The sequence below is a fragment of the Trichosurus vulpecula genome, chromosome 5 (genome assembly GCF_011100635.1).
Source record: "Trichosurus vulpecula isolate mTriVul1 chromosome 5, mTriVul1.pri, whole genome shotgun sequence".
Classification (NCBI taxonomy): Eukaryota; Metazoa; Chordata; class Mammalia; order Diprotodontia; family Phalangeridae; genus Trichosurus; species Trichosurus vulpecula.
Window position 1 is genome coordinate 69166269 of NC_050577.1, and position 26814 is coordinate 69193082.

The 26814-nt window shown below is 38.9% G+C and overlaps 1 protein-coding gene and 1 pseudogene across 1 annotated transcript; one reads left to right on the top strand and one right to left on the bottom strand.

The window, feature by feature from the left end:
* LOC118851698 (mitochondrial poly(A) polymerase) lies at nt 1–25077 on the top strand. The gene is made up of 9 exons (XM_036761213.1): nt 1–199; nt 3241–3413; nt 4585–4818; nt 5469–5693; nt 11561–11772; nt 15459–15685; nt 20445–20537; nt 23355–23428; nt 24016–25077. Exons 1-9 carry the CDS (start codon nt 52–54, stop codon nt 24370–24372), a joined length of 1743 nt encoding a protein of 580 aa, XP_036617108.1. The 5' UTR covers nt 1–51; the 3' UTR covers nt 24373–25077.
* LOC118851699 lies at nt 14802–15222 on the bottom strand (annotated as a pseudogene).
* Nucleotides 25078–26814: the final 1737 nt, after the last annotated feature.

A 26814-nucleotide genomic window follows, 5' to 3' on the forward strand; every position in this document is an offset into this window, starting at 1 on the left:
GACCCTTACTTTTAGCTGCTTTCCCCTCCCCCATCCCGGCAACAAGCGGCAATGGCGGCCCGCGTGGGATTGGTGACCCGTCTACCCCTTTGCGCCCACGGTAGGGGCCGATTTCTTGACGCTCTTCACCGGCACCTCAGTTCTCCCGGAACTGCCATCCTCAAAAAAGAAGAGCCGCCTGTGGGGAGCGCGGAGCCAGGTGAGTAGGACCGGGCGGTTATCTTCAGCCAGGCTGCCTCTGCGTGTGGTGGGGAAGGAAGCGTGGGGCGCTCGCGGCCAGCGGGCGTGGTCTCCCTTAGCCCCGCCCCTCAGAGCCTGCCCCCGGGGAGGGGGAGAGGGTCTGGGGTCTGTGGCCCCTTGGGGTGGAGGGGACGTGGCTCAGCCTGGGCCTTCTCGGTCCTGGGCCGGGGGTTCTTCCCCTAGCCTTGCTGACCTTGGAGCTGCCCCTTAGCCTCTCTGGGCCCCTGTTCCCTACGAGGGTGGTGCTGGAGGTGCTCCAGGGCTGGAAGAGACCCTCGGGCCAGGGGACTCTGGACACGTGGGTCCCGAACCCAGGCAGGATCTCTGGCTCCCCGCCCACCGCACCCCCAGACCGCCCCGCAGGGCCCTGGGGCTTCAGGTTGGGGCGTTGATAGCCTGTTCCACCTGGCCCGTACATCCACTGGAGTCTTCAGTGTCCTGGGAAGACTGGTCTAGGAAGGCAGCCAAGGGGCTGGAACACCTGAGTTCAAGTGTGGCCCCAGACACTTGCTAGCTGTGTGACCCAGGGCGAGTCACTGAACTGCCTGCCTCAGTTTCCTCGTCTGTAAAATGAGGAGCATAGCAGTACCTCCCTGGAAAGGTTGTGAGGATGCATGAGGTCATATGTGTAAAGTGCCTGTCAAGTGGTAGGCACTATGTAAGTGCTAGCTGTGTTAATCCTGATAATATCATTAATCCGATCAATTCCTATTGAGACCCATTTAATATTCTTCTAGGTATAATTTTAAGTGGTAATAGTAAAGCATTCTTTTGTCGTCATCCTAGAGTTAAGTGAATTAGTATATATCCCCCAGGGAGATGGAGGTTGTCAGTGCCTTTACTGATAACACCAGGACCTCAATCAGTAAATATTAATTAGGCATCTATTGTATTACAAACAAACAATCATTGAGTGAGCTTATGGAAAGCCTGAACTTGAAAGAGTTGGTATCACTTTTCAGTGGTACTGAGGGCATTAATTTTGTATTGTGAGCTAGTAGCTGGCTCTTCTTGTTAAAAACTCCAAGGTCTAATCCAGAATAGAGTAACAAATGATTTTTGTAAACTGACTAACCCATTAATTTCCGTCTTGAGGTTTTGTGCTTGTGTCTTTTTTAGATTACATGGAAAGGAAGGACCAATCAGTCTAGAATATATTGGAATAATAAACAAAGGTCACATTAGAAATGTCGGATGGTTTAAAAAAGGTCCAGAACAGTCTTTACTAAATTATAGGAGAAAATTCTTCCCTTAGGTTCTCTGAAAGGAACAAAACAGTCATTGGGATGCCATCTTATGGCAAATGAATCTTCTTCAGGAGTACATAGTGTGGGAGGACACCCAGTTGGGTTCAGGGCCTCGATGGTAGCCTTGGTGACTTTGGACATGTTGGATTGACTGATAGGGATAGTTCAGTTTCCCTGTTGGTGTCATGAAGATAATTCCACTGACTGAAATTACTGGGTTGAGAAACTGCTTGGGGTAATAAATAGAAGACTGGCTTAGGACCTGGTTTCAAGTCCTGCCTCTGACACACATGAGCTGTGTGGCACTGGTTTCATGCAGAGAGTGTTGAACTTGAGGTGCTGAATTTGGGGTCAGAGGACCCAGACCCAAATCCCAACTCCTCCACTTACTGTTTATATGGTCTTGGACAGGACAAGTCATTTAACCCCTCTAGGTTTCTGTTCCCTCAACTGTAAAATGAGGAGGTTAGAGCAGATGAGCTTCCAGCTTTAAATCCATGGTCCTAAAAGTCAGTTAAATTCTCAGTGCCCTGGGTAACTGAACAGTAATAACAATAACAGCATCAGTAATAGTTAGCATTTATGTTACACTGTAAGGTTTGCAAAGGGTTTTTACAAATATTGTCTGAACCCCTGAGATTCTCTTCATTTTATGGATGTGTTTGTTTTATAGATGAGGAAACTGAGAAAAAAAGAGGTTAAGTGACGTGGCCCATGGTCACACACCTGGTAAGTGTCTGAGGCTGGATTTGGCCTCAGGTCGTCCTGATTCTGGATCTAGTGTTGTACTCATTTTGCTACTGTAGTACCTCTAAATTAGCATTTCTGATCTGTATTAATGAAATCTTAGATTACTCCCCCAGCCCCCCACCAAAACAAAAATAAAAACAAACATTGCGCCGTAACATAGGCAATAACTAATAACAAATCTCCTTGTCTGAATTACTCAAATTTTTGAAAAGAGGGTAATTTCATTTTATTAGCAGCTAGTGCCGGAATCTTAGTATTGAAAGAGATATTAGTTATTATTTAGTCCAGCCTGCTACCATGTGCAGCAGTCCTCTTTAAAATATCTCTGGTACAGGGAGCCTCTGAACAGTTACAGTGATAAAATGTTTAGTGCTCCTAAGCTAGAAGTTCTATCTTGGGACTACTCTAATTGGTAGAAAGTTCTTCCTTACTTTGAGATTAATCCTAGCTCCCTGATACTACCACTACCACTTCTTCCCTTTGGAGCTCTACAGAAAGTATTTTAGCAGCTTGAGAGAAAATTTTATTAAATGAGTGTAACTTTACAACCACAATACTAAACAGGTCTATTTTTGTCTCCTGCCACACTGTGTCAACACTCCCATCTAGCTATCCTTAGAATTCTCCATAGTCTCTGTTTTAACCTATTATATTTATCTATAGTGCCCGTGGAATGAATCCTACAAAATTTGAAGAACTGTGAACAAAAAGAGGAAAATACAATTTCTCATTAGCCAGTATCGATAGAGGGAGCTTCCAGTTTGTGAATGCCTTTCACTGGAAACCCTCCTCCAACTTACAGTTTTAGACAATTTCTTGGAGTATTACTAGGCTAAGTGACTTGACTACGGTTATATAAGTAGCATATCTCAGAAGCAGGACTTGAACCCAGGTCTTCATGCCTCCGGTGCTGTCTATCCATTGTACTACACAGCCTCTTCAGAGTGTAAATTAAATATTAATATTAATTTGTGGGGAAAAAATGTTTTTGTCATTTTCATAGGCTTGCAAGAAAAGACCACGAAAAAGACTTTTTCTGAGGTGCAAAAAGAAAGACGCGAGCAGGCACAAAGGTCCATTTTAATAAGCTTCTCCAAGAAAGTTCCTGAGAAGAAGCTTCTTAAGCATTTATGTCAGCATGGAGAAATCACTAATCATTTCTTCTTCGAAAGCTTTGTAAGTTCTCAGGATGTTCAAAGTTTGAGAGACAACAACATGACTAAGTGAGGAAACAACATGAACTTCATGCGTGTAGTTTATGCTCTTAGATTTCTTAGGAAGCTCAGTCACTGTTTTGGACTTCGTTCAGCGAAAGGAGTACATTTGTTTCTTTTAATGCTATTTTTTTCAATTACATACAAAGACTCTTTTTAACATTATTTTGTTTTTGTTTTTTGAGGGGGGAAGGCAGGGCAGTTGGGGTTAAGTGACTTGCCCGAGGTCACACAGCTAGTATATGTGTCAAGTGTCTGAGGCCAAATTTGAACTCAGGTCCTCCTAACTCCAGGGCCAGTGCTCTACTCACTGTGCCACTTGACATTAATTTTTAAATAAGATTTCGAGTTCCAGATTTTTATTCCTGTGTCCTCCCTAGGATAGTAAGCAATTTGATATAGGTTATACATGTGCAATCACGTAAAACATCTTTCCATATTATGTTGTGAAAGAAGAAACAGGACCGAAGGGAAAAAAGCTACAAAAAAATAAAGAAAGTGAAAATGGCATGCTTCTATCAGCATTCAGACTCCATCACTTCTTCCTCTGGATGTGGATAGCATTTTCCATCATGAGTCTTTTGGAATTGTATTGTATTGCTGAGGAGAGAGAAGTTAATCATAGTTGATCGTTGAACTATGTTGTTGTCACTATATACAATGTTCTGAAAGGAGTGCATTTCTGCCAAATGATACAGATCTATAGGATTCTTTGTATTCTTTGACTACTGAAATTTATTTGTATTCTTTCTTACAACAAATAGAAATTGTAACTGCAGGATTCATCATTTATAAGTAACAGTAGCTATTTGCTTGCTTCAGGGTTAGCCATGGACAAGATAATCTTGTTTTTAGCTTTTCAGTTTGTTGCTTAAATATCCAGTTTTTTTTTTACATTTTATTCTAAATGATATTTGCTTAATATGTTCATCCTCTATCCCTATCTTTATATGGAAGTGCAAAATAGTAAGAAATTTGTGAAAAGAGAAAGATTTAAAGGGAGAAAATGTTTATAATTTAGTAATTACATTAAAATATAACTTGATAATGTGAGTGATTAAAAACCAGATGGACAGTGATTATACATCTATTGCCATATAATTCTTCTTATGTTTGTGGCTTTTTTTCAATAGGGTATTCATGCTGTTATAGAGTTTTCCAAAAAGGAAAGCATAGCTTCACTACAGGATGCAACTTTTATCCCTCGTGGAGAAACAGAGTTTCCTATTCCTTTTAAATCTCGCTTCGTTCATTTAAACTTGAAGAATCCATCAAACCAAACTTCAGATGGGATGCTTGTGCGGTGTAGTAACCAGTCTAGCCCTTTAAATGTGGATCTTATCCAGACACTTTGTCATGCAGAAAGTGTAAGTCATGTATTTTTACTTGTCTTTTTGCAGGTATGTAGGAGTAATAAGATTCACTGTTTTAAAGGTAACTAAATAATAGATATCTTGATAAATATACCATATTGTTCAGGAAACTGGAATTTTTGCTTACATAATTTGAAACGCCTTGCCTATTTCTGCTGTATCTTAACCTTTAAACTTGGCTTTTAGTTTTCTTTTTAAAAAAATCATTATTATTAATCTCATTTAAAAAATTCTCAATGCCAATCATTTTTGTTTCTTTTTGTAAAAAGTGGTGTTTTCTTGCTTTTTATTTTCTCAAATTGTCATCTTTGTTGTTTTTTGCACCTCTTCTTTATTTTTGTTTCCCCAAAATGAGTCGTTAGTTCTTTGCCAGAGGTTTTTTGTTTTGGGTTCTTGTTGTTGTTTTGGGATGGTAGTTTCTCTGGAAAAGGTGTGATCATAATTCTGGTCTTCATTTTTTCACTTTAATTATTATTTCAGAGAAAGGGGGTATTGTTTTGCTTTTTAGCTTCAGAGATAAATAATTCAAGGATTTTGAAACTAGCAGATCACAGGCATTAACAAATTGTAAACAAAGTCATCTAATTGACTTGTTCCTTCTGTCATTTCTTGAGTTTTTTTGTGTCTCTGTTTTGGTCAGCTAGGTAGAAGGCCAAATAAACACTCTCATGAAGATGTTACAAATAACAGAGGAGAACATTAGGCTTCGATACCTTACCTGCTCTCTCATTGAGGATATTGCTGCTGCATATTTTCCATCTTGTACTGTCAAACCATTTGGCTCATCAGTAAACAGCTTTGGGAAACTAGGATGTGATTTGGACATGTTTTTGGACCTGGATGACATTGGGAAAAACCATGCTACAAAGGTAAGTATGAATCTGTCTCTCTATGCTGTTACAGTTATTTTTGAAATTAAGAAATTAATCAACAAAGAGAAATGATTAACTAGAATTTTGAAAGGCCTTCTGTGTATTTAAAAGCTTTCTCTGAGTTTTTAAGAAGAGAGGTACAGGGAGTTAGGAACTGGTTATGAAGTAGGAAGCATATCACAAATAAATGGAGTATTCTCAGTCATTGTGTGACCTCTTCAGAGCAGCTTCTTTTGATAGAATTGCCAACATAGACAATAAGAACTATTTTAGGGCTTTTTGAATAATTCAGAAGAAAAAGGAGAAAAGTACTGAAAGTAGGAACCTGGGAAATTTGGTGTTGGTTGAGGGAGAAGTTTTGGATATTGGTCTAACGCTTAAAAATTGAAGATTTAAAGAAAGTTTTTGTGGAGTCCTTGTTAATTAATTTAGTCGTACATTGCATATAGATTTAAGTTAGAGGAAAATTTTCACTTTGTAACTGTTCTAATAGAGTAGACAACTTTGAGATTTTAAGCTTCAAGAATAGGAAAATGAAAGGATAGAACACTTGCTGGGTGTGTCCTATGAGGGATTAGATTTTTCACATATGCTTTGAAGTAGTCGATCACTGAAGTCCCTTCCAAGTACTGGAATTATGTGATTCTTTGAAAATTGAAGGTCTTTTTTTACTGTTTAAAATAGAGTAGATTTTCATCTGATGTACTGAGTTTTACAGTAGTTTAAATTTAATATCTGTAAAGATTACAAATGAAATTCAAATGCTATTTATATGATTAACTTAGAGTTTTTGCTAGTGTTATACTCTCTGTCTTTCTACTCACCTTCTTTTAGGGAAGGAGTGTGAATTGGTGGATTTGAGGAGCAGATTAGGAACTTAAGTGGTTCTAAGTTCTCTTCTGTTTCATTTTAGTGAGCAAACTGCCTAATCTAACTGCTCCTTAGTTAAGTTACCAACTTTTTTTTTTGTCCTTCTTTTGAGGGGAGAAGGCAAGGCATTTGGGGTTAAGTGACTTGCCCAAGGTCCCACAGCTAAGTAAGTGTGTCAAGTGTCTGAGGCCAGATTTGAACTTAGGTCCTCCTGACTCCAGGGCCTGTGCTCTACTCACTGAGCCACCTAGCTGCACTAGTTACCAACTTTTAAATGGGGTTAATAGTACTAGCTCCATGTAAGAATTGTTGTGAGGAATATTTAATAAGTCTTAGTTTTTGAATTATGAGGAATAGTTAATAAATCTTAGTTTTGAAAAACTCCAAAGTGAATTTGAAAACTGTAGAAAATCATATTTCTACAGAGTAAAAACTATTGCTTGTTGTTTTTCCTACCTCTTGGAAGAATCATTCTAACATACAGAGCAAAATAATTTCAGAAATGCCTTATCTTGCCCACAGTAGAGATGATTTACATTTTTTTTGGAGGCATTTGAGATTAAGTGACTTGTCCAGGGTCACATAGGTAAGTGTCTGAGGTCTCATTGGAACTCAGGTCTTCCTGATGCCCGCGCTGGTGCTGTATCACTATACCACCTAGCTGCCGCAGCAGAGATGACTAAAAAAACCCAAAAACTAGATCTTCAAAAGTTGGAGTAATTCTGTAGAAAGTCTGTTAAGGCCTATGTAAAATCCAGGTTCACTCCCAACCAAAAATTGAGGTCACACTCTAGCCCTGCCTTTGCTTCCATTCATCAGATCAATTTTACACACCCGTGTCTCCCCATCAGTAAAATATCCTCACTTGATTCTGCCATCCTTGTTCTTATTCTCTTGTTCTCTTCCCTTTTTGCCTCTAAACTCTTTTTAAAAATCGGTTTATACTAGGTGTTTTTATTTTCTCTTGCTTACTTGTGAACTCTCTTCAGTCTTGCTTCTGATCTTATCATTTAACTGAGATTGCTCCTTCCAAATTTAATGTTTTTTTTTCTCACTGCTCATCCTTCTTAACCTGTCCGTAACATGGTTGAAAACCCTCTTCTCTTGGATACTCTCTTCTCTGCAGGTTTTCGTGACTTTATTCTCTCCCGTTCACCTTTACTTGTCTGACTGCTCTTTCTCAAACTCCTAGTTTGGAACTTCATCCAGGTCGTGCCCATTGACTGTGGGTGTCCCCCCAAGGTTCTGTCCTATGCCCTCTTCTCTTCCTCTTTGGTATATAGTAGAATGAAAACCTGTTGTGATTTTATCACCTCACGTGGGTTGGGTTCAGTTGTCAATGCATGAATCTCAATTCAGCGTGTACAAAAGAGAGCCCATTATCTTTCCTCCTCAAACCCTCTCCTCCTCCTAACTTTTCCTCTCACTGTCAGGTGCACCACCCTCCTCCATGTCACCCAGGCTTGCCTCAACTCTGCCCACACTCGCCCATATATCTGATCCATTGTCAGAGGTGGTCATTTCTGTATTCACACCTCTCGTGTACATCTACTGCTTTCCGCTCATAAAGCTGCCACCCTGGTATAGACCATCATTATCTCTCACCTACACTATGCAGTATCCTTTTAATTGGCCTCCTTTCCTGGGCCCTCTCCCTCTTATTAGAAAAGTGATTTTCCTAGATCACATGTTTCTCTTTCCACTACCCCCACACCATTTCAGTCAGCTCCAGTGCCTCCCTGTCACCTCCAGGATCAAGTATAAACACTTATGTTGGGTATTTAAAGCCCTCCACAACTGGCTTCCTCTTGTCTTTCCAATCTTATCCTCTGCTCCCCTCCCCACATTATACAATCTAGCTACACTGGCTTGCTAGCTATCTGTGCACAGGGCACTTCTCTCCTGATTCCACTCCTTTGGACTGGCTATTCTTCATGGCTGGAATGCTCTCCTTCACCTCTGCCTCCTAGTTTCTCTGACTTTTTTCCATTCTTTTTTTTTTGGAGGGGGGTAGGCAGGGCAGTTGGGGTTAAGTGACTTGCCCAAGGTCACACAGCTAGTTAGTGTTAAGTATCTGAGACTGGATTTGATCTCAGGTCTTCCTGACTCCAGGGCTGGTGTTGTATTTACTGCGCCACCTGGCTGCCCCTTTTGTCAATCCTCAACTCACCACCTTTTGTAAGAAGCCTTTCCAAGTTATTCCCCCTTTTTCCTCCTCCCCTTCCTTCTGAAGTTACCTTCCATTTATACTGTGTGTGTCATATATGTATATAGTTGATTGCATGTAGAGATCAGGGGGCATGGGTTTTTTTTTTTGCTTTTGTATCCCCGGTGCTAAATAGAAGCTTGCTGACTGAATGACCTTAGTAATATTAATTCATATAATTATGCATTCTAAGTTAGGACAGACCTCAGAAGTCCTACAGTCTAACCTCTATCTGAAGTATGAATTTCCTCAATCAATTAACAAGCATTTGTTAAGCCCTCACTGTGTACCAAGTCCTCTTAGGTATTGGGAATGCCACCACAAAAGTGAGAGTACCAGTCCTCATGGAATTTTTATTTTATAAGAAGATAACATCCCCAACAAAATAAGTCATTGAGCTCTTGATGCGTTGAATGATGTATCTCACAGTTGTTTACTTAAATACAGAATTTGGCATCGCTTTTCTGCATTAATTGATTTGGTTTCATCTTCTCTATATTTCTGAGCCTTTTAGTTTGTAACAATATTTGGAATTTCCATCGCCTAAAGATGACCCTGTTATTTTCAAAGTAGAAAACAGAGAAAAGAGGTGAATTACAATGGTGCTCCACTTATCATATTGCTATTAGGAATAACCATATAGATATTGGGAAATAGCATAAAGTATTAGAAAGAGCACTATGCTAGAGCCTGGGCTTCTCTTCCAGGTCTGACCCATTAGGTCTGTGATTTTTGGGAAATTGGTTAATTACTCTCAAGTGAGTAGAGATAAACTTAAAGAGACCTTGTGTCCCTGATATGGTAGGTCAAAACCCTGCTTTTGCCAGCCTTAATACCGCATTTGATGTTGTTCCCACAAGTAGAGTTGTGACAATGGCTAAACATGAGAGGCAGCATGGTAGAGTTGATGTCAAGGTGGCCTCAGAGTTAGAAAGTCCTGGGTTCAAGTCCTGCCTCTGACGCAAGTCATTTAATATCTTAGGACCCCAGACAACTTTTAAAATTAAGCAGAGCAGCTACACTATGGTGTTGGTAGAATTTTCTTATTAGCTATTTCTTAAGCCAATAAAATCACATATCCTAACTTGAGATAGTATCCGTTTTTATCCATGATGACTAAAATCCCACCTTCTGCTGGAAGCCTTCCCTAACCTCCCCCCACTTTTTTTTGGAGGGGGGAAGGTGGGGCAATTCAGGTTAAGTGACTTGCCCAAGGTCACACAACTAGTGTGTCAAGTGTCTGAGGTCACATTTGAACTCAGATCCTCCTGACTCCAGGGCTGGTGCTGTACTCACTGTGCCACCTAGCTGCCCCCCAACCCCTTTTAATTCTAGCTCTTTTCCTCTTTTAATTATCTCCTAATTATCATGTATTACTTTTTACATGTATATTACTTTGTATATATTTGTTTGCATGTTGTCTCTTCCATTAGATTGTAAGCTCCTTGAGGACAGTGACTTTTTTTTCTGCTTTTTGTATCCTCAACACTTAACATAGTGTTTGGCACATAGTAGGGGCTTAATAAATGTTTATTGATTGATAATGATTGAACACCTTCCCTTTGACAAACTTTCTACTTCCCTGGTTGTTGTTGCGTTGTTTCAGTGGTATGTAACTCTTCTTGACCCCATTTGGGATTTTCTTGGCAAAGATACTGGAATGTTTTGCCATTTCCTTCTCCAACTCTTTTTACAGCTGAGAATACTGAGACAAACAGGATTAAGTGACTTGCCCAGGGTCACACAGTTAGTAAGTGTATGGGGCTACATTTGAATTCAGGAAGATGAGTCTTCCTTATTCCAGGCCTGGCACTCTAACCACTGCAGCCTAGCTGCCCTGCTACTTCCCTTACTTCTGCTTGAAGAGGCACCCTGGATTCAGTGTCTGTTTCTGTTCCACACAGGCTTTGTGGTGACAGAACACTTAGTGCCCCAGGCAGCTGTCTTAAGACTATGGAAGTTGGGTTATCAAGTTGCCTCAGTGGAGGGAGGTTTCTTGCCAGGAGATCCTTGCTGGGATGACATCGCAGGTCCATCTGAGATGGGTGCCATCCTCTCCCATTTGTTTTTCCTTCATTTGACAGGCACTAAGTGCCAGTTGTTCAAAGAAGATCATCTTTGACCTTGTTTGAGATGATTTTGTATTGGCTAGTTTTACATTTTCCTGCTCCTTAATTGACATCCACTTTTATCATGGTCCCTATTTTCCTTATGCTTTTTCTAGGCCTTTTTTTTCCCCTTTCTTTCCTTCTGTTTTTTGAGGAAAGGAGCTAGGAAAGCAATCATCTCTTTTATATATCAAAATAAGAAAAACTTAGGGAAACTACAAAAATACTTTAAAGCAGTGCATAACTGAATTACAGAGATTTTCTAAAAATAATAGTAACCTTTTTTTCCTTTCTTTCAATAAAGAACTCAAGCAAATGAAAAACTGCTGGTAAAAGAAATTGGTAGAGGAAATAACGTTATTGGGGGTTTTGAGTAACATATTGGGGGTGTTGAGGTGCGTTTGACTTTAAAAACCTTTGTAGTGTAAAAGGGCTTGTGGTGTAATAGTAAGACATGATATCCAAAGTATGTGATATTGTATGGATAGTACATTAACTGAAAGGGCAACTTTTATTTACTAGTTGTTTATAAATTTGGGGAAATGTGATTTTAAAATTTTTATTTTTAAAAATTTATTCAAATTGCATTAAGAATGTTTTTTCGTAAAATGACTCAAAATATATTTTCAAAAGAGTTGTACTTTTTAAGCAACTAATGTTTATATATGTATTCTTGTTAGACAGCAGGACCATTTTTAGTGGAATATCGGGTGAAAAATGTCCCTTCTGAAAGATGGGCCACTCAAAGGATTCTATCTGTGATTGGAGAATGCCTGGACAACTTTGGCCCAGGCTGTGTCAGCGTGCAGAAGATACTACATGCTCGCTGTCCACTGGTGAGGTTCTCTCATCAGGCTTCTGGTTTTCAGTGTGATTTGACTGCTAATAATAGGTATGATTTCCAGAATTTATCATTTTATGCATCCAAACATGGTCATTTTAAAACTCAAACAGATATTTGGGGGTTTTGCAAAATGTATTAAATGTTTTTAAGTCTTATACAAGTCATTTGATGCTCGTAAAGCACATGTGTTATGACTTATGATCTAGCTCGTTTTTAGGCAGAATAGAACATTGAAAAAGCTAATATTCATTATTGGGGAGAAACTTCTTGTTCTTACTAGTGCAATTTGACAAGAGGGTGTATGTAGAAAATACCTATTTATAGTATTTACTATCAAGCCATCAAATGACAGCTAGTTTTTTCACCTCTCTATTGCTTATAAAGTCCAGTCATTTGTACTAAGCAGCTGTTGACTTCGTTCTTTTTTATAGTTTTAGGTCAGGTTACACAATTTTCAATGTAGAGTTGACTTCTGTTCTTGAGATATATTTAGATGTATTCATTATGTTTCCATTTTATTAGTCCAAATTCCATGTTGTTTAGTACTCAGAAATCTATAAACTAACAATTTTGGTTAAAAAAAAAAAGACAAGTTTTCATACAAAGAATTCTTTGCAGCAGTTCTCAGTAAATAAAATGATATTAAGTTCATTGTTTGCATCTTACTCTCATGGGTGTTTCGGTTTTACTTTCATTTCTCTTTATTCACCAGTGATTACGTAAATGTAATTAAGATGACTGAAAGCTTGAGAAAATCCAGTCTAGAATTATTCTTGGAAATTGGAGGGGGGGATAAAGGGGAGAGCTTGTGATTATTTTTGGTGAGATTAAAATTTAATCAGTAAACTTATCATGGATTTCACTTTCATCAATGGTTGGAGTTTTATATGTACTGCAAATGTATATGAATTTCTTACCTGGTAACCTTCAAGTAAAATGAATGTATTTCATAGTCTTGGGGAGTTTTCTGCAGCTAAACCAAGATTTTTTTTTTTCCCCAAGCCTTCATAATACTACTGCATTTGATGTGTAGGGCTTAAAATATGACATAAGGACATTTACCTTTACTTGTAAAATCATTCCCTCCTTTTTCAGTACAGGTTTTTAAAACATTTGTGTTACAGGAATGTTACTTTACAGCCAAAATATATCATCCCTAGTTTTGTTAAATATAAAAGTCTATTATTTAAATGTGTACTCTTCTTGAGCTTTCCTCTTACCTCAGCTACACAAAGTGAACTTATGGACATTGTGAAAAATGCTTATTATTCTGGAAGTTACTAGTCCTTGCTTGGTTCTTTTAGTGCTTACAGCACATTGCAAATGGTCTTGAATGAGTCTTTTGAGTTTGTTTTACACTCCAATTAATTATTAATAATATGAAAACTTAGTGAAAATTATTATTAAAATCTAGTTCCTTGCTAATTTTACTTTATATCAAGCTAGTTTAATAGTTCTTCATGTAAACGTTGGGCTTATGGAATTTTTAATTGTTTTAGAAAGTACATTGAAAGTTATTAAAACATTTAGTGCTTGCTGTTCAATGAGGATATTTGCTTCCGTTGTCTCTCTGTAGACAATCAGTGCTTCTCAACCTTTTCTTATATGAAGATCACTTTTTGACATTAAAAAACTTTGAAATACCTGAATAGTATTAGTGTTGACATTAGCATCCATTGATTAAAGAAATATATAGTGACAAAAATTACTTTAAATTTAGTACTGTTTTGAAATGAATTCCCATTTTATTAAACATAGGAGCACCTACAAATCATTGGAAAACAATGCTACAGAGATCCAGGAGCCATTCAGCCTATGAAGGGTGGTAATTGAGAACCACTAGGCTAAATATATCACTTGTAAAATCAGGATTTCTAATAATCTTGAGTTAGAAATAGAAGTGAGTGTCTTTAAAGTCATTGGGGGGAATATTCAAAATAATGAGTTACAGTATTGCACTAAAATAGTTCAATTAACTTGGTGTTTAATGTTGAGGACAAAATGCTTTATATTTCCAAACCATGAATGTTTATTGTTTTGTATTACAAAATTTAAAAAATAAAACAAGTTTTGAATATTTAATCATTCATTATCAAATGTCATGTTTTTGCTTGAGATAATTCCATGAGGCATGGTACTTCAGTTTAATTTGAAGTATTGTACTAGCTGCCCCAGAGACATCTTAAGCTCATCATGTGCAAAACTGAGCTCATTATCTATCTTTGCCTCTCCAGACCTTCTCTTTCCCAGACTGTAGAAGGCCATCAACCTTCCAGGCTCCCAGGTTCTTGACCTTGACATCCTGGACTGGCACTCTCCCTTACCCCACGTGTCTAATCTTGATATTCTTACTTCCACAGCATCTCTCGTCCAGTTCTCTCTACTCACCAAACATCATCTCAATCATCACTGTGGCCTAAACTATTGCAGTGGCTACTAATTGGTCCCACTGTCTCAAGTCTCTCCTAACTGCAGTTCATCTTTTATAATGCTACCAAAGTGATTTTCCTTAAGTTCAGATCTGACCATGTTACTCCCCTCCGCAATCAACTCTAGTAGCTTCCTGTTGAGTCTAGGATAAATAGAGATTCCTCTGTTTAGATTTTAAATCTACTTGCAACCTGAGCTTAATCTATTTTATCAGCTTCATTGGGCATTACTCCTTGTCTTGCACTCTGATCCAGCAAACCTGACTTGCCCTCCCTTTCTTACACACAGTGCTCTTTCTCTTTTCCCTTTGCCTTTGCACTGGCCATCCCACATGCCTGGAATGTACTTCCTCCTTATCTATGCCTCACAGAGTACCTCTCTTCCTTTAAGATGCAGTGTAAGCACTAGCTTCTGTATAAATCGTTTCTCATTGCTCACACAGTGAGTACCCTCCCTCTCAAACTGCCTTATATTTGAGTATTTTGTATATATTGACTTTATATTTATGCTGTATATGTTAATGTATGTACTTGTCTCCCATGTAAAAATATAAACTAATTAGAAATAGGAATTTTCATTCTTTTTTTTTTTTGAAAGTGAAATTAAAATTTATTGTTACTATTGATTAGTAATACAACTAATTCATGACAAAGAATCAAACAGCAACATACACTCCCTAGTGAATCCTCAAGATGAGGGTTTAGGTGCCTCTTCAAATTTGGGGTCTTCAAATTTGAATGTTGGGAATGTATTCATGTCTGCTTTACCATACATCTGCTTAGGCTTGAATAGTTCCCTGTCCAGATATTGTTGATATTCAGGACCTATATCAACAGGTCTTCCAGCTGTTTGTCTCTTGGATTTATATTCTCTAATCTTGTCTACAAAGAGTTTTTGAACAGGATCGAGTTCTTTTTTAATGCAACAGCTGTAACACCAATGTTCATTCAAAAATACACCAAAATTGCAGACTGAACAAGAGATAAAAACCTGGAGAGCCTTTTAAGAGCCATGGTGATCCTGGCCCGATAGTTCGGTCGCAGTCATCTTGCAGCCGGGGCCTCATTCCCGAGCACTTCGAATTCTTTCATTCTTAATGCTTGTCTCTCTAGGTCCTAGCACAGTGCCTTGCACATTAGTGATTGATTTAATTTTCTCGTTACAGATAGAATTTGTTAAACTATTTAGATATGTTCAAACATTTTTCTTACTTAGAATGGATTTTCAATTAATTTTTTTTAACTAGAACTCTAGTAGTTTTCATAGTTGAAATTTCTTTTAAAAATGTTTGTGCTTTCATTTAGGATTGCCATGAAAAGTTCGGAACTCCTGTACATATATGGCTCCCTGGATTCCCGAGTAAGAGCTCTGGTGTTCAGCGTACGGTGCTGGGCACGTCAGAATGCCTTGACAAGTAGTATTCCTGGTGCCTGGCTAACAAATTTCTCCCTTACAATCATGGTCATCTTTTTCCTTCAGAAAAGATCTCCTCCAGTTCTTCCATCTCTAGACTATCTAAAAAATCTAGCAGGTAAGAACGGAAGCTGTTTTCTTTTTCTTCTCTCTTTAAATTTTTTATTATTAACCAGATAGCCATTTGTGATTACTAAATGCCTCATGAATCTGAATTTGAAGATCCATCTGCTTTGTCCCTACTAGTGGACGGGAGAACAAATGATTTGTGTCGGTGGGCCTTTGGAGCTTCCTTTGTAGGTCTGGATCAGAGTATAAAGTGACACCTTTACTAACTGCTTGATTGCTCTGAATCCTGCTTTCCTAAGAGAACTTTGACAAGAAGATTCCCTAAGAGTCCACCAGCCCATCCTCTGATTGAGTCAGACCTTCTTTAGGCTGAATCTATGGCCTTATTGGCCTTGGGAACCTTCAGTTCTTTGGGGTTGGAATGGGTCTTCCATGCATTTCATAGCCTGGCAGATTTATTGTTGTTGCCATTACATTATTTCTAAAATAGTCTGATGCCTGCTGAGCCCTCACAGTAGCTGAGAGGACAATAGGCCTTTGAAGTTTCAATCTGTGACGTCAGGTTTGACATCATCAGTGTCACATTTCCATCCACAAATGCCGCATTTTATGTTCACGGTTGTTTTATTTGTGAACCATTTTTAGTATTAAATAGACCAACAAGAATGAGTTAAGAAAAAGACTCCTCAAATAGGTTCCTAGAATTTTAGGGCATAGAGGGGCCTTTAAATATTTTCTTATCCAGTCCTTTTATTTTATAGATAAGGAAACTTCCCCTTTCAAACTTCCTTGTTTCTCTTGAGAGCCTTTCATCCTTCCAGTCACTCAGTCTTGTAACCGTGGTGTTATAATTAATCCCTGTGCTCAAAATTAGATTCTCAAATCTATCAATTCAGAGAAGCATGAAAAGACTCACATGAACAGATGCAAAGTCAATAAGCAGAATGAAGAAGACAATGTACATGACTACAGCATAAATGGGGGAAAACCATAATTATAACTGAATGCAGTGAGATTATAATGACCAAAGACTAGAGTGAGATGACCACTCCCCCACCACTTACAGGAGAGGGGGTCCCTGGGTGCATGTTTGTATAAGGGTTGCCTCTTGGAGGCAAGGAGGAAGAAAGACATGGGGAGAAATAGAAGTGGTGTAAAAACAAGATACCCATAAAAATTTATTATAAAAAGAAAGATATTGAAAAATGAGAGGTGCCATTAGACTAGACAAACAGCAAATTCATGGTTTTGAAAAATAGAGAATACAGTCTGTAGACTGATAGGCTAATAGTAAGTTTGCCTTCACTTCCTGACAAAACTCCACAGTATTATAAAAAGATTGTTTGTGAGCACTTAGGGAAACATCAGCCACTCGAAACCAGAATGGTTCATCAAAAACAAATTATGCCAGGCCATCTTAATTTCCTTTTTTGACAATATTAGACCAGTCAGTCAAGAGGAATACAGTAGATGTAGTGTACAGTGTAGTGGATTCCCCGTGGCAAATAATACTGTTCTTTGAGTAAAAATAAACATTTCAAAGCCACTGCATTGTACTCTGCCTCTATCAGTCTACATCCAGTGTCCTGTGGTCCATTCCAGGTGTTTGACAAAGTGTTTTATCATTTTCCACATGGAAAAATATGTGCTCGATGAAGATAGGTTTAGGAGGATTCATAACTGGTTGAATCAGTGGACCCTATGAGGAGATTCTTCTTGGTTCTATATCACTTTAAAGGTTTCTATTGAAGTTTGGAAGGGACCTGTCTTTGGCTCTGTGCTGGTCAACATTTTTATCAGTGACTTAGATAAAGCCTTAGAAGGTTTACCTGTCAGATTTTCATTTGATATGAAGCTGGATTGATTTAGAGACAAGAAGACATGGCTAGGAAAATGTGACAATCATTTTGGAGGATTTGGAGGTCTTGCATGTGGAAGAAGGGAGTAGATTTGTCCTTGCTCACAGGGTAGTACTAGGAAAAATGGGTAGAAGTTAGAAAGAAGCTGGTTTTAGGCTTGATGTAAGGGGGAAAAAATAACAGAGTTGTCCCAAAGGAGGATGGGACAGTGGGAGAGCTTAGTTGACCACTTATGGGGGTGTTGTAGGAGCAATTCTTTCCCAGTACAGGTTGGACTAGATGGCTTCTGAAATCCTTTCCAAGATTCTTTGTTTCTGGGAGGAATCACTAACATATTGGATGATAGATTCAGGATCCAGAAAGATCCTGTCAGGTCTGGATAAAGAACTAAATTAAATGAGGTGAAATTGAGTAGGGACAGTTGGAAAAGTCTCGACTTAGTCTTCACTACAAGCTGCTTATGCAAGTGCAAAAAATAAATTTCAGCAAGTATAGAACGGGGGAGTTGTAGCTTGACAATATTTACTGTGGAAAAAGTCTGGAGGTTTTAATGAATTACAAGTTCAGTTACAAGCTCAAGTCAGATCACATGACATCAGAAAAACTTAATGCTTTCAGTGATCTGAGAATGATCTAAGACAGTTCCAAAAGAGTCATGATGGAAAATGCTATCCATATCCAGAGAAAGAGCTATGGAGTCTGAATTCGATTGAAACATACTATTTTCTTTCTTTTTTTGTGGTTTGTTTTTCTCATTTTTTTTCCCTTTTGTTCTGATTCTTTCACAATGTGACTAATGTGGAAATATTTTTAATATGATTATACCTATGTAGCCTCCATCAGATTTCATGCCATATTGGGAGGGAGGGAAGGGGGAAATTTTAGAACTCAAAATCTTAAAAAAGTGCATGTTGAAAACTAAAATAAATTCAAAAAACACTATCTTAGTGCGGAGTGCTCTATCTCCAGCACTCGCGCTACTGTCCCCCCACTGCTAGCCCGTCCTCTCACTCACCAAGTCGCAGCATGATGAGTCTTCGGGGCGCCACCGGCCTCCACGACCCTCGTGGAGGAAGAACCAGACAGAACACCTGAGGTAATCAGGGAGCTCCTTATTCCGTAGCGACTACATCCTGGAACACCGCACTTCCCCGAAGCGAGTGCTCTTATAGCTTTACCCCTCCCTATGCGAGCTCTATTGTCCAATCACAGGCTGAGTCCTACTTTATCTCCTAATATGGCAGCAAGCTAGCTCTAAGTGTTCCCGCCCCCAACATCTTAGCCTATATTAAGAGAGGCATGGTGTTCATAAACAGGGCTATCATTATTTCTCTGAAGATGTGCTGTGACATTTGGATATTGATCTTATTGCAAATAAAAGAAAATGTATAAATAATTTTGATTAATATAAATTCTTTCCCAGCATATGTCCTTTGGTAAGTACAGTATTCACAAAAGAATCAAAACTTGCCCATTATATGTATTCATTAACTTTAGATCATATCAGACTTGAAAAAAAAAAGAAACTCGGCTTCTCTTACTGAATGAAAATTACATGCACATGTATCCTAGATTTCCTGTTGTTTTGCTAGGTTTTTTTCAGGTCATTTGAAGGGCTATAATGTGCAAGGGGGAATAGATTCATTTTGCATGGCCATCACCAGGGGCAATGCTTGGAAATTGCAGTAGGTCAGGTTTTAGGTATATCGTAAGGTACAACTTCCTAACAATTAGAATTTCCTAGAAGTGGAATGGACTGTGTGAATAGAGGCTGGATTTCTACTTGTTGGGGTCTTGTAAAAACACATTGGTCAGATAGGCTTTTTGCAAGATGATCTGGGATCTCTTCCACTTCTTAGATGCTCTGCGTCTCTGGTCTTTAAAGAGATGATAGGGATCACTTGCCACCAGATGATCAATTTAATCATTTGAGTTTGTTGCAATTTGTGTCATGTGTCATTCACTGCTTAACAGCTAGTCTCATTTTTTCCCATGTTCTTTTAAAGTGAGCTAGGCTGGTATAGTCAGGGACAGTGCTAGATACCAACTCAGGAGAGACCTGACTGTGTCATCTCCTTGGTGGCTGTCTGATTTTGAGCTTCACTTCATTTAACTTCTCTGCACCTCAGCTTCCTTATCTGTAGAATGGAGACAGTAGTATCCAGCCACAGGGTTGTTAGGGCTAGGTGAGTCATGTGCACAAAGCCCTTTTCAGTATAAATGTCCATTAGTTATTAATAATAGGAGTAGGGATAACAATGATGAATGAAAAAGCCTCTATTTAGTGCATACTTTGTATAAAGCCTTGTGCCAAACCCAGGGGATACAAACAGAAAAGCAAGATAGGTACTTCTAACAAGGAACTCACGTTCAAAAAGGGAGGTGTTTTATATAAAGGGTTTCTGCTACAAAGCAAATGCTATAAATCTTCCTAAATGTCATTTCTATTGATAAAACACTGTCTGTTTCTGATGTTCAGCCATTTGAAAGTGCTAAGGATTTGGTAATGAGAACTTTCTTTTCTGGGTCTTCAGCAACTGTGGCCACTGAGGAGACAGAGGCTGTAGCACCTGCACAGAAAGTTGTTGAGTACCATTTCACAAAGGTTGCTCCTCTGGGGTTGATCTGGTGGTTGGGTGGGCCTCTTCCCAGGGTTTGTCTACTTGTTGCTGATAATTGGTCATTGGTGTTGGTGGTGAGGGATGGAAGAGCCCTTCTCCACTATGGTTATTCCTCTCAGTCATGGTAAGGGTGTATAGGCTGGAAGTATAAACTACTCTTCAGAAGTAAGCTGGTAAATACAAACCTTATTGTCAGTGTTCAAGCTATTAATAACAAAAGATATTCACTTCTTATGCTTATTTTGATTGATACGAATCACATGTCTTTCCAAAGAAGGAAATTATTATAAAATAATTTTCACTAACTTTCACTTTTACCTTTTTTTAGATTCAAGAGACAAATGTATAATAGAAGGGAATGACTGTACATTTGTCAGTAACTTGGATAGAATTAAACCTTCAGAAAACACAGAAACAGTAGGTAAGCAGTACACTAGATATTTTCAAAAGAATAATTAAAAGTTTTTGTTAATTTATCCACTGATTGTTGAGCATTTATGAGCTAAATGGTTAAAAACAAGCAGTCAGTCAGTAGTTATTTATTAAGCAACTACTATGTACCAGGCACTGTGCTGAGTGCTGGGGGTACAAAAAGAGGCAAAAGACAGTCCTTGCTCTCAAGGAGTTCACAATTCTGCTAGGGGAGACAACAAGCAAACAGTGTGAACAGACGAGCTATATACCAGATATGTAGGAAATAATTAAAAGAGAAAGTGCTAGAATTACGAGGGGTTGAGAAAGGCTTCCTGTAGAAGATAAGACTTTAGTTGAGACTTGAAGGAAGCCACTGGGCAGAGATGAAAGGGGAGAATGTTCCAGGAATGGGGGGTGGCCAGAGAAAATTCCCAGGGCAGAGAGAGAGAGTGTCTTGTTCCTAGAGCAGCAAGGAGGCCAGTGTCACTGGTCTGAAGAGTACATGGGGGAATAAGGTAAAAGAAGACTGGGATGGGGTGGAGCAGAGGAAGAGGGAGCCACTGGAGTTCATTGAGTGGAGGGTGACGTGGTAGGAGTTGTGCTTCAGCCATCACTGATGGCTGAACGGAGGATGGATTGGAGTGAGGAGAGACTTGAGGCAAAGAGAGGTGAAAACTGACAAATTTTTGGCAAGAGATTGGATGTTGGCGGGGTGAGAAATAGTGAGAAGTTGGGAAGACTCTTAGGTTGGGAGCCTGGGTGGGGACTGGGACAATAGTGCTGCCTTCAACAATAATAGGGAAGTTTGGAAGGGGGGAGGGTGCAGGGGGAAAGGTAATGAGTTCACTTTTGGACATGTGGAGTTTTAAGATGTCTTCAAGGCAATTGGAGATGCCAGTTTGGAGGTCAGCAGAGAGATCAGGGTGGAATTGATAGATTTGAGAATCTAACTTTGAGCATAGGGATTATAATTAAATTCATAGGCGCTAATAAAATCACCAAGTGAAGTCATACAGAGGAAGAAGAGAAGAGAGCCCAGACAGAACCTTTTAGGACCCATACAATTAGTGGGTGTGACCTGGGTAAGGACATTGAGAAGATGATCTCAGTTAGTAAGGCAGGAGGTGATAGATAAGAGAAGAGCATGATGTCCCAGAAACCTGGAGAGAAGAGAGAGTGATCAGGAGTGTCAGGGGCTACGCAGAGGTCAAGGAGAATGAGGATTAATAAAAGACCATTGGATTTGGTGGTTAGATCATTGTAACAGTTTTGTGGAGTGATGAGATTGGGAACTAGAACATAGAGGATTATGAAGAGAGTGAGAGGAGAGGAAGACACCTACTGTCAATGACGTTCTCAAGTTGTTAAGCTGCAAAGGACAGAAGAGATGTAAGATGATAGCAGGAATGGGAGGATCAAGGGAGGTTTTCTGAGGAGTTGGGGGGACATGGGCATTTTTGTAGCCAGTAGGAAAGGAACCAGTAGACTGAGAAAGATTGAAGATAAGTGATAGACGAGGGATAATAGAGGGGACAGTCTTTTGGAGGAGATGAGAGAATCAAAGGATGAACAAGAAATTACCTATAGGAAGCTGGCAGCAGAGTGGGGAGGTAAGATGTACGTATAGGAAGACTAATCAAGCTCGAATATGACCAGGGTAAAAAGTTAAAGTTCAATGAGAGATTTGAGCAGAGTGCTTTGGGAATTCAGAGAAAGAAGAGATAATTTCCAGCTAGAGGATCAGAAGAGGCTTCTTGGAGGAGTTGGTATTTGTATTGAACCTTGAAGGAGGAGAAGCTATACAGGTGCAGATGGGGTGGCAGTGGGGCTATTCCAGTTGAGGGAAATGGTGTGAACAAAGTGGGGAGAGTATTCCAGGGACCATTAAGTCATTGGATGTGGAATGAGGGCAGTGTTAAATAGAAAGTTAATTCTGAGAGCTTGATTAGGACAAAATCATGGAGGGCTTTGAATGCCAGGCTAAGGAGTTTGACCTACATCTGGCTGCCACTGGGGAGCTATTACAAAATTTTGAGTGTCAGGATGAAATAGGATCATAGATTTAAAGCAGGAAGTGATCCTAGAAGCCATCAAGTCCAGCCATAGTATGTGAGGAACATGTGAGGAAGCTGAGGTCCAGGTGGGTGAAGTGACTTGTCAGGGGTTGCTCAGTTAGAAAGTGGCAGAGCTGGGCTCTCCCCCAGGCCCCTGCTGCATCCCTTAGAGACGGCTGTGTGTGGCCACTGTGTGGAGGACAGACAGACTTGAAGGAAGAGAGCAGGGCGGTCCAAGCTTAATGGCTTGGCTCTGGACATAGACACCAAAGGAGGTTAGGGAAGAGGGTCTAGAGAGACTCCTGATTTAGACTTGCCAAAAAGGTAGGGTTGACAGGTGATTGAGTGTAAAGCAATGCAAGGCTGTAGAAGGTGGATGAGTACTGATAAATCATGAAGCAAAGGCAGGAAAGAGTGTAAGGAGGGGATGGCCAACAGTGAGAGGCCAGAGAGAGAGGACCATTGGAATTGAAAACTAACACAATATGGTAGAGCAGTTTGAAGAACAATGGGGGCCAAAGAAGGAAATAATAGGGAAGCAGAGGCACCGACTGTCACATCCTCCTTCCAAAAGGGGAAGCGAAGGAGAGTTGGCGGAGTCACAGGGTCTCAAGGCAGTGCAGGTGTGAAGCGGAAATAGTTGATAGGAAAGACAGTCCTGAGGAGAGCCTAGAGCAGTAGTGGGGAGGGCCCGGTGTTGGGTTATTTAGTTACTACTTTATCTGAGGTAATTTTTCCTATTTATTTCTATTTTACTTTTTTTTTCCCAGATAATCTACTGTGTCAGTTTTTTGAATATTTTGGAAATTTTTCTTTTAATAAGAATTCTATAAATATCCGAAAAGTAAGTATGTATGCATTGATTCTCTGTTATTGGTGACCTTATCTGTCATATCTTCAGTTGTTGAAACATTATGTTTTAATGCACAAAATAGATGTGTAAGCATAGTGGTGCTAAGTACTAATTTGGGCATTTTCGAGTGTGCTTAAGGGGGTTCAAATTAATAGGTATGTTTCTATTAAGAATCTGTCATAGAAATATTTTTTGCTTATTAACAAGAATGTCATCTCCTACCATTTACCTTCTTTTTTCTTCCTTCTCAACTGTCGCATGCCAAATAGATTGTTATAATTTTTATTAATTCCTTACTCATTGATTGATTGAACTACCCTTCAGAGGTACTGATATCATCTCATTAGCATAATTTGTTATTCCTCAAAGAAGCATATGAAGAGAATTTCCATAAAACTGTAGGGTTTTTGTCCAAGTTAATACATTTAGTAATTTTCTCTGCAATAAATTTTACATTCATTATAACCACTATTGGAATCTGGCATCAGAATTAATACATTTATTAAGTTAAGTAAAGTCTTCTTGTTTTTAGGCATTCCATAAATGTATTTTTTTTTTCTTTTAAAAAAATTTTATAGGGAAAAGAACAAAACAAGCCTGACTCTTCTCCTATATACATTGAAAATCCCTTTGAACCCAGTCTTAATGTCAGCAGAAATGTTAATGAAAGTCAGCTGGAAAGATTTGTACTCCTGGCCAGAGAAAGTGCTTGGATTTTACAAGAGGACAAAGGTCGATCTTCAAAATCAAGTAACCACCCTTGGGGGCTGGCAGCCCTGCTGCAACCATCTGTATCAAATAAATCCAAAGCCAAGAAGCTTGGGAGAGGACCAACAGGTGAAACAGTAAGAAAGTTGTTAGAGTCCATAAAGGCTGATTCCACAAAACATGCCACAGCTACCAGGGAGAAAAGAACTATTAGTACTCAGTCGTGAGGCCTGCTTACTTTCTTTTAAGAATTGATTATGTCCAATAAAAAGGTACTTGAAAAAGAGTGCAAAAACTGATCTCAGCCTTCTGCAAGTTTCGACTTTGGTTATTCTTTGCATCTGACCCAGTTCAACGTACCTGACTTGAGTATCAAGTCCTAGCTTTATCAGACGTGTGAGACCAAAGCCAAATGCTGTTTATAGAATGAAACAAAATGACAGAAGAGAAAAAAGGTTGGGGAATGAAAATGAATGGACAACAGAGGGATGGTGCCACCTTCTTTGAATAAAATCACAACTTAAAAAGCGATTCGTTGACTACAGTGCCACCAGTCTTATTGATTGAAAATTATTTTAAATTTTAAGACTTCTAACCACATTCATGGCTATTTTTACTACCCTTATGCTTGGCAACTTAAATGCAACAAAGCATTTAGGATTGTTAAAATTTAATAGAGTATTATTAACTTTAGTAATGCTATTAATCACTTTAAAATGAAACAAAACAAATGGGTGCTGCTTTCCATGTTAAGGAATGAATAAATGACTGAGGAATGAGAATAATAAATTATTCAGCCACTAATTTATAGGTATTCTCAACCCAGATATAGTTATTTTTGGTGTGTTGTTGCTAATCCTTTTCAAATTATGATACTACATTACTTGCTCTTCCTTTACAGAATCAAAAGAATAAAACACCACTATAATGTATTCATTCCTTTCTGCTTTTGAGAAAACTTTTGTAGAAAGTCAAATGTTTTGAAATGCAATTCCTACTACATTCCCTGTAGAATCGTGTTTTCTCTTCTTTAGTCTCTTTGTCATATAACATTTCCTGAAAGCCAAGGTCTTTCAACATTCCAAGTGTACTGAAAATATTTTTCTGTTTAAATTGTGACTAAGAGACTTAACAAGCTCTACTGGGGAGAGAGCACATGCATATTAACAAAATTTCTGTGGAGGAAAAAACTTTGTCCACAATAGAGGCATAATCTGTGCTCTTTGGTCTCATGTTTGAAAAGAACAGACAAGCAGCAAAATTGTTTTTGTGTAGACAGAGCCAGTAAATTTTCTAGTCATCTGTGTGGTTTGGGGGCATTCTCTGGCCTGATAATTGTTACTGGGAAATAATAAGATTTTCGGGTTTTTTTAAGCGAAAATCTTTAATGTACTAAAATTTTTTGAAGGATGTCTTTGAGTGTGTGTTGCTTTGACCAATGAAAGCATACATTTGACATATCCTTGTTATATCACTGATGTTAAGTCCCTTGTATATTGTCCATTTTGTAGTTAATAGGACAGCTTTGATTACTTATTTCTTTTTAATCTGTCTTTTCTATTTAGCAGTTTTTGGGATTGCTTATCTTAAAATGGAGAGTCATTTCAATCAGCGTATCTGTGAATCTGATCTCACTGGAACTTTTGCACTAGCTTCCTAATTGGTCCCCCTATATCTAAACCCTTCTCTTTCCAGTGCATCCACCCTTATACAGCTTTGAGGGTATCTCTGAGGCTCAAACTCCAGTGGCTGCTAGAGCCTAATAGACCCCTCTGCCCTTTAGAGCCCTTCCCTTCTGCCTTCAGCACATTTTTCCAATGCCTGACTTCTCACAAACTGTGTTTCAGCCAAACTGACCTACTTTCCATATCTCCATGACTTTTCTCAACCTGTAACTCATGCCTTGGCTACTTTTCCTTCGAATCTCCACCTTTCTGAACCCCCAGATCCTTTCAAGGCTTGGCTAATGCCACTTTTTCTACATTGTCTATGATTCTCTCAGTTTTTAGTGTTCCTCCTTCTAGCTGCTATGCGTTTGCTTTGCATATGTCCTCTCTATTCTTATCTGTGAACCTGTATTCCCCCAATAGATTGTATTATCTTTTGGGGGGACTGTCTCATTTTTGTCTTTCTGGCATGTAATATGTGCTTGTCGATTGATTGATCTGCATCAATAGAGAGAGTTTCTACAACAGGAGTTCCCCACACAGATGAAATCATAGGTTGGAATTAAAAAAACCAGTCATTCAGCACATCTGGAATTTGGCTCCTTATTGAGCTTTCTAGCAGGTATATCTTTGTTCTTCTGTATTAAATTATTTAACTTATCATTAAAAAGAAAAAAATGGCACACTCAGTAGACTCTAAGAAGGTAGGCTTAGAGTACCAGAGATGGAATGAGATCTAAGGTAGAAGAGGTACACTGGGCTATTAGCAGTTGTAAAGGCCTTAATTATCTATGTTAATAGAGTTTCAGATTTGGTTCAAAGACCACAGGGAGCCAGTGCAGCATTTTAAGCAGATATGTACACAACGTAGCTAGATCTGGCTGTGAAACCATTAATGTGCTACCTAAGTTAGTAAACATTTATTAAGCACCTACTATGTGTCAGACACCAAATGAAGCTCTGGGGATACCAAAAGGCAAAAGAGAGTTCTTACCCACAAGG

What these genes read in the sequence shown, in the direction of transcription:
- LOC118851698 (XM_036761213.1), top strand. Translation starts at nt 52, where the DNA reads ATGGCGGCCCGCGTGGGATTGGTGACCCGTCTACCCCTTTGCGCCCAC. An exon ending in GATTTGACTGCTAATAATAG is followed by an intron (nt 11,773 to 15,458) that starts GTATGATTTCCA and finishes GCTTTCATTTAG; the next exon opens with GATTGCCATGAAAAGTTCGG. An exon ending in AGAAAACACAGAAACAGTAG is followed by an intron (nt 20,538 to 23,354) that starts GTAAGCAGTACA and finishes TTTTTTTCCCAG; the next exon opens with ATAATCTACTGTGTCAGTTT.